Source organism: Apodemus sylvaticus, chromosome 1, assembly GCF_947179515.1.
Source record: "Apodemus sylvaticus chromosome 1, mApoSyl1.1, whole genome shotgun sequence".
In the NCBI taxonomy this organism is placed as follows: Eukaryota; Metazoa; Chordata; class Mammalia; order Rodentia; family Muridae; genus Apodemus; species Apodemus sylvaticus.
The window spans coordinates 57,976,287-57,984,208 of record NC_067472.1 but is presented as its reverse complement, the minus strand read 5'-3'; the positions used below and the strand labels follow the sequence as shown (position 1 = coordinate 57,984,208).

Here is a 7,922-nt window from a genome sequence, read left to right as displayed (position 1 = left end):
TAAACAGTAACCTAACACTAGCCCCCAACTCTTTGTCTAGCTATGAATCAGGTTTATAGCCAGCAAGAGCAGCAGTCTGCCGTTTCATTTCCCGCCTATAATCATACTGCCTTCCATGAAAAAAACACACGAGGAAAACAAAAGACTCAAGGGACTCCCACTTTGCATAACTTGCCCCATTTCAAAGGCAAAATAGCACTGTGTCCAGCAGATGGCAACCCAGAGCACAGCCAACAGCACGCTCAGGATAAGGAGCTGAAACTACATACCCACAATGCTGTGCGGAGACTCAAAGTCCCGAACTCCTATTTGGCTGTCTAAGGCGATGCCTGTGCGCACTGCTGAGGGAATGTGTGTACTGAATCCGTATAGGTTCTCGCCCTGCCTTCAGAGCGCCAAGTTCAATTCATTTTTAAATTCCGTACTCGTCTTTAGTTGGAGAGCTGTATGCCTGAAACAAGACCGCCCTTCTCTGATCTCACTCTAGCCCAACACGAGGGCCCTTGACCTCTGACCCAAAATGTCCGCGCTCAGAGCGTAGTTCTTTGCTTCTCCGAGGCGAACTAAGATTAAAATCCCACATCATGTCGAAGCTAAGCCGGGTCACTCGGACCGTCAAGAAGCCCGAGGCCGGCGGCGTGATCCGGTCCATCGTGCGAGCAGGCCAAGCTATTCCTGGGCCTCCACTAGGTCCCATCTTGGGTCAGGTGCGGTGTCTGGAACCCGGCCTGGGAGACATGGGAGGGTGTTCTGGAGCCCGGGAAGTCTCCTTTACAAACGTGTCTCTGCTATTCACACCTTCAGGCCTTATGTCCTTGTATCACTTACGTAGCCACTTTTGACCTCAGCATCTCTGACCCCCAAGTTGGCTAGTTGCTGATTAAGTGGTGCCTTGTGCACCAATCGCCTGACATCCAAAGCGGCTCCTTCGGCTCCCACAACTAACTTTGTATATGTGTTCCTCATAGCGAGGTGTCTCTATCAACCAGTTCTGCAAAGAGTTCAACGAGAAGACAAAGGACATCAAAGAAGGCATTCCCCTGCCTACAAAAATTTTTATAAAGGTAGAGAGAATCATTCTCCCATATACATCCTTGGTGCTTCAAACTACTCGCTCTGGTTGCTTCCCTGTCCCTAACTTGGTTGCCACCTGACACTTATTATTTTACGCAGAAGCCTAGACCATAACGTCTGTGAACTGGCTTGATCCTGCCATGTTGTGGCTCTTACATCTCATCTCACAGGGGCTTCCAGAGGAGAGTTGGGCTCAGAATAAAAATGACAGGGATGTGTGCTGTAGATTTGCTTGTCCTGTCTTTTGTGGTGTGCAAATTGATGGGAGAAGGAGAGGGACGTTAGGAACGTCTTGGGCCCATTAGAAAACCAAGAAATTCTCATGTCTCTTTTTCTGTTAAGCCCGACAGAACATTTGAGCTCAAGATCGGGCAGCCCACTATTTCCTACTTTTTGAAGGCAGCTGCTGGGATCGAGAAGGGGGCCCGGCAAACAGGTGAGGACTAGAGTGGACACCTGAGATTCCGATGTATCCAGAGGAATGTCGTGGCACTTGAATTACTTATTCCTTCTTCCCAGGGAAAGAGGTGGCAGGCCTGGTGAGTTTGAAGCACATATATGAGATTGCCTGTGTCAAAGCTAAGGATGATGCTTTTGCCTTGCAAGATGTACCCCTGTCTTCTGTGGTCCGGTCCATCATTGGCTCTGCCCGTTCCCTGGGCATTCGCGTGGTGAAGGAGTGAGTATCTGGAGACAAATGCTGTACAAAGGAAGCCAAGAACATTCTTGATTGGGAAGTAGCTCTGAGAGGGCCCCTTACAGGGAAATAGTCAGGGTTTGTTTTTCTTCTTCTTTATAGCATATGTTAGTTATGCGTATTAAGCTTCATTGTGACATTTTATCATGTCTAGCATTCTAGCAGATTCCAGCAGAAGGACATGGGTTGAAGCCTCATCTGGTTTGGATGAGCACCTGTTCTATATTTACTATATAGTTCTGGACACTGGATAGAACCAGGAGTGAACAGTAGTGTTTGGCCGCTCTGGGGAAGTGTGTAGTCCTAAAATAGAGGCAGATCAACACATAGAGGCTTAGACTAGCTGGTGGCCAATGTTATAAAATCAATGCATGTCTTGAGAGCAGAGAAGAGAGTTCTTGTTTTAGCTGTTGTGTCATTGAGGACTCTAAGGGAGGTGACATCAAAAGAGCCCAGGAACAGGAGGGTAAGAGAGGGTAGGATTACAGTGAACATGAGAGGTAAGGAGCTGGAGCTACGTTCATTGTGAGTCTTGTCGAGAGGCAGATGGGATGTGGCCTGAGGGAGGGACCAGTCAGAGGGTCTTTTGAGCTGTTGCACATTCGGACTCAATCCTAAGGCCAGCAGTCACTCCAGTCAGCTGGCTTTGGATGATCTCAGGAATTGTTTCCTTGAAGTAACTTCAAGTGGGAGAACATTTGCCCCAGAGCACAGCAGAGCCGGGAGCAGGGGCACCATCACTGGCAGCTGCTGCTGGTGTCATTCCCTACAGCAAGGCTGGCATCCGTTGTTCCTCACAGGATGACGTTAGAGCACAGTCTGCCTGGATTTTTTTTAAAAATCCTTAAGGTATGTAGATCTGTGACTCCCTCATTTGAAGTGTTTGTGGCTCAAAAGAAGGCCTAGGACATCCCAGGGGTATAGTAGAGGCCACAGGTTAAGTAGGACTTTAAGATTAGAGTCAAGGTAGAGGAAGGTGGAGTGTGTGAATTGTGGTCCCAGGCAGAAAAACCACAGATGAGCAGAGGTGTGAAAGCTAGAAAGTCCTGGAAGGGACGTGGGCAGGACAGCCGGGGTCTGCGCTAGGACCTGCCCTCCACTGACCGTCTGTCTCCACCTATAGCCTCAGTGCAGAAGAACTGGCCGCTTTCCAGAAGGAGCGAGCTGTGTTTTTGGCTGCTCAGAAAGAGGCGGATTTGGCAGCCCAGGCAGAAGCTGCCAAGAAGTGACCCCAACTTTCTACCCTCTGGGGATTTGAAGTGAGAAGCTAAGAAGGGGCCACCGAGGAAGCTGAGCCAGGGGCTTCATGGCGACCCGATGTATAGTTTCCCGGCAGATTTCTATACATATGTCGTGCCAAGAGATCAAGTCTGAATAAACATCCTTTGTCATCAACTCTCGGCTTTTCTCCTGAGACCCCAGAGATGGGGACTAATCCTGACAGTTACCAGCCTTCACAGGTGAACAGCAATCTTAACGCTTCTCCTTGTGAACACAGGCTCAACCAAGCAAATTATGATGCCCAGTGCTTTGGTCAGCCTTGTATTGTTATATCAAAATAACTAAAGCTGGTACTTTATAAAGGAAAGGTATTATTTGGCTTCTGATTCATGGTGCTGTGTCTGGCAAGGGCTCCTCGGCTGCATCACAGCATGGTGAAGTGGGAAAAGTCAGGTAGGGCCATCTCTGTGAGGTAGCCTCACCTGAACAGTCCCCACCTTAAGGCCAACATTAATGAAGCTGGACTTCCAGCACCCTCCACCAGACCACACTTGTAAAATTAGATTTATTCATTTTCTTTTATATGTGACTATTTTGCCTGCATGTATGTATGTGCACGTGCACTATATACATGCTTGATGTCTGTCAGAAGAGGGTATTGGATCCGCTGGAGCTGGATTTATGGGTAGTTATGAGCCAGTATGTGGATCCTAGGAGCAACAGGCAAGTGCCCTTAACCACTGAGCCATCTCTCCACCCCATCTCCCCCCTTTCTGAGATAGGATCTCACTGTGCAACTCTGGATATCCTTAAGGTGAACTCCCAGAGATCCTCCTGCCCCTGCCTCCCACATTGCTGGGATTAAAGGCGTGCACCACCATACAGGGCATAGCCCCCAATTCTTGAGGGTTCCACCACCTACCACACTGGGAACCAAGCCTTCAGCATATGAAGCACATGAGCCTCTGGGGCACGTGTCATAACATTCAGGCTCTGAGTAGGTACAAGTGGGAGTAGAGGCCAGGGAGACATCCTGTGTTCGGGGTTGAAGATGTAGCTTCCTGGTAGAGCTGCTACTTATGCAAAGCCTCCACTTCTATTCCCAGCACATCAAAACAGATTAGCCTGTGTTCTTCCCTCTGGGATGAGAGAAGAAGGCACAGTTGATGGGGTTCACAGACACTACGGCTTGGGCTGATGCTCATCTTTCCATAGTATAAATGTTGGGGAGTTCCTACCTAAGAAACAGTATCCTGTCAGAGAATTCCGATCTCAGGGTTATTCCTAGAGACGGGCAACTTCAGGGCTCCCTACTGAGTTGACATGTTTTGTTTTTGAGGCAAGACCTCATTGGCTGGCCTGAAACTGGCTGGCTATGCCCACCAGGCTGGCCCCTCTGCTTCTCAGTGCTCAGGTTGAAGGTGTGCATTACCACACCCAGCTCCTTACTAAGGTTGCTTATTTATTTTTTAAAAACTTGCCATTTGGGGCTGGAGAGATGGCTCAGAGGTTAAGAGCACTAGCTGCTCTTCCAGAGGTCCTGAGTTCAATTCCCAGCAACCACATGGTGGCTCACAACCATCTATAGTGAGATCTCCGTGCCCTCTCTGGCTTACAGGCAAAACATTGTACATAATAAATACATCTGTAAAACAAAACAAAACTTGCTAGGTTTTGTTGTTGTTGTTGTTTTGTTTTGTATTTTTAATGCTGTTGGAGATGAAACCCAGGGCCTCATCCAACCAGAGCCAGAGCTGTGTCACTCTCAGCTCTGCCTCTGCCAAGCTTCTGAATCTACCCTGGGTCAGGGAGAAGAGCTGAATCGCAGCCCCAGCCCTACAGAAGTGGAGTTCCAGTAGAGGCCTGTCTGAGAGGTCCTTGGGACCCTTGACCTGCCTGGGAGGTCCTTGGGGACCCTTGACCTGAGGTCCTTGGGACCCTTGGCCTGCCTGGGAGGTCCTTAGGGACCCTTGGCCTGAGGTCCTTGGGGACCCTTGGCCTGCCTGGGAGGTCCTTGGGGACCCTTGACCTGAGGCCCTTGGGACCCTTGGCTTGCCTGGGAAGTCCTTGGGGACCCTTGACCTGCCTGGGAGGTCCTTAGGGACCCTTGGCCTGCCTGGGAGGTCCTTGGGGACCCTTGACCTGCCTGGGAAGTCCTTAGGGACCCTTGACCTGCCTGGGAGGTCCTTGGGGACTCTTGACCTGCCTGGGAGGTCCTTAGGGACCCTTGGCCTGCCTGGGAGGTCCTTGGGGACCCTTGACCTGCCTGGGAGGTCCTTGGGGACCCTTGACCTGCCTGAGGAGTTCTTGGGGACACTTGGCTTATCTGAGAGGTCCTCGAGGACCCTTGACCTCCTGTTCTCCCATTCTACAGAACATCAAGAGTTCTCTCAGAAGAGAGGCAGAATTGACAGGAAAGATGAAAGTTGTGTTTGCCATGTGTTACATGCTGGACATTATTTTTTGTTTATCAACATTTTGGACAACAAATTTAGTCAATTTTTCGCATAGTATTAGTAGTTAAACACTTTTTTTGTTTGTTTTTTGGTTTTGTTTTGTTTTTTGGCTTTTAGATTTGTGTTTTTTGAGACAGGGTTTCTCTGTATAGCCCTGGGTGTCCTGGAGCTCACTCTGTAGACCAGGCTGGCCTCGAACGCAGAAATCCGCCTGCCTCTGCCTCCCAGAGTGCTGGGATTACAGGCGTGGGCCACCACCGCCGGGCTAAACATTGTTTACTAATACAATTAAAACTTTTTTTTTTTCTTCGAGACAGGATTTCTCTGTGTAGCCCTGGCTGTCCTGGAACTCACTTTGTAGACCAGGCTGGCCTCGAACTCAGAAATCTGCCTGCCTCTGCCTCCCAAGTGCTGGGATTACAGGTGTGTACCACCACCACCCGGCACAATTAAAACTTTTATTACATGTGTATTATCTATTCTATGCATGTATGTATCTTTATACACTCTTACCTTTTGCTGGTGAGACTATAATATAATTAGATTATTTCTCCCTCCCCACCCTTTCATATTCCCCTCTTTGCTCTTTTTTCAGCAGTGATTATTTGATATAGTTATATACATATATATCTCTAAATATGCCCTGTTCCGTCTGTGTAGTGTTAGGTTTTCAGGGCTGGCCGTTTGGTATTGAAGAACCAGGAAGACAGCTCTCCTTAGTTGCCTTTGCTCCTGTGTCAGGCTGAGGCCACAGAAGTTTTCCCTCATCCACCTTGGTTTGACTCGGGTCGTCTTTGGCTCTTGTTAAGGCAGTTTTGTTGGGGAGACTTCTGAGTATAGTAGCTTCTGCAGTTACTAGAAGACACTCTTATGATAAACCTCTACGGTAAACCTTGCAGTCCTCTGGCTCTTACAACATTCTCACCCCTCTTCTGACATGTTCCTTGAGCCTTAGCTGGAGAATGTTTTGTAGCTGTGTCCATGGCACTGGACTCCACAACTCTACGTTTTGATTGGTTGTGATTTTCTGTACTGGTTTCTGTCTTACAAAGAGAAATTTCTTTGATAAGGGGTAAGGAGTACACTGTCTATAGGCATAAGAACACATGTCCAAGTTGTTGTTAGGGATTATGCTGGCTTAGTAAAGTAGTGGTTATAAATTCTACTCAAGACCCATGACTTCACCAGCCCGGAGTGGTTGGCTGTCTCCCACTCCAGGCATTCTCTCCCTCTTGTTGAGTGGGGCCTAGGTCCAATTTTAGTTCTTAGTTACCACTAAGGAAGAGGTGCCACTACTGCAGCCTTAGCTCTGCCTTGCTGTGTGTTGAGGTTGTTCATAGTTGTCATAGCTGGGGAGAACCATTGGTTGTTTCTGTCCCTGGAAGCTAGTGTGGGTCCTTTGGCTCCTCTGGTTCAGTCCTAGATACACTTTCACACTTGAGAATCTTTGGAAAGTGTTACAAAGCATCTATAAGACAATGAAACGAAGGTGGCTGGGCTGTAAGGTGCCTGCTTGCTGTCCACACATGAGAACCGAGTTCAGCCACCTAGAACCCACATGAAAGGTTAATTGTAGGGTTGGAGAGATTGCGCAGGGATTAAAAGAGTTCTGGCTGCTCTGTTCAATTCCCAGCAACCACAAGGTAGCTCACAACAATCTGCAGGATCTGATGCCCTCTTCTGGCATAGAGGTGTACATGCAGATAGAGCACTCTACATAAATCTTGAAAAGAACAAAAAGTTTAATTTGCTGGGCAGTGATAGCACACACCTTTAGTTGTAGCACTTGGGAGGCAGAGACAGCAGATCTCTGTGATTAAGGCCAGCCTGGTATACAGAGTAAGTTCCGGGCCTGTACAGACAATCCCTGCATTGAAAAATGGGAGAAAAAAAAAAGGAAAAGGTTAATTGTGAGTAATCCCTGTGCTGTCACAGTCACTAGGAAGGCAGAGTCAGGATCCCTGGGGTCCCCTGGCTAACCACAGTCAACAAAGTCTATAGCACATAAACTTTTGGGTACAGCACACAAATCTCTGGGTTCAGTGAGAGAACCTGACTCACAATTAAGGTGGAGATGAGGCTGGAGAGATGGCTCAGCCATTAAGAGCAGTTGCTGTCCAGTGGTAAATCCTGCAGTTCTGAGCTGGTCACCCACATGACTTCTGAATCAAGCTGGGCACTAGCAATGTCTGTAACCCTAGCTCTGAAGATGGCACAGAGACAAGAGGACTGCTGAGGTTTACTCCCCTCCAGCATTGACAAGGAAAGAGCCCCAGGACTAGGAGAGCCCTGCTTCAAAGGGAGAGTGAAGGATGGTAAAGGGGTGAAATGAGGCCCTTGTCTGGACTCCACGTGCAGTCCTGTGTGCTGGAGCATGTATGCATATACACATATTAAAATTCAAACAGTAAAAAAAAAAAAAAAAAAAGGGAATGGACAGATGGCTCAGGGATTAAGAGCACTGGCTGCTCTTC

The 7,922-nt window shown here is 48.4% G+C and overlaps 1 protein-coding gene across 1 annotated transcript; it reads left to right on the top strand.

The window, feature by feature from the left end:
* Positions 1-494: 494 nt before the first annotated feature.
* Mrpl11 (mitochondrial ribosomal protein L11) lies at positions 495-3,166 on the top strand. Its single transcript, XM_052193128.1, has 5 exons — positions 495-707; positions 969-1,064; positions 1,417-1,510; positions 1,594-1,753; positions 2,895-3,166. Exons 1-5 carry the CDS (start codon positions 585-587, stop codon positions 2,998-3,000), a joined length of 579 nt encoding a protein of 192 aa, XP_052049088.1. The 5' UTR covers positions 495-584; the 3' UTR covers positions 3,001-3,166.
* Positions 3,167-7,922: the final 4,756 nt, after the last annotated feature.

Excerpts from the sequence above, each read along its gene's own strand:
- Mrpl11 (XM_052193128.1), top strand. The coding sequence starts at position 585 with ATGTCGAAGCTAAGCCGGGTCACTCGGACCGTCAAGAAGCCCGAGGCC. Across the intron at positions 1,065-1,416 it reads CTACAAAAATTTTTATAAAG|CCCGACAGAACATTTGAGCT; the intron begins GTAGAGAGAATC and ends TTTTCTGTTAAG. Across the intron at positions 1,511-1,593 it reads GAAGGGGGCCCGGCAAACAG|GGAAAGAGGTGGCAGGCCTG; the intron begins GTGAGGACTAGA and ends CCTTCTTCCCAG.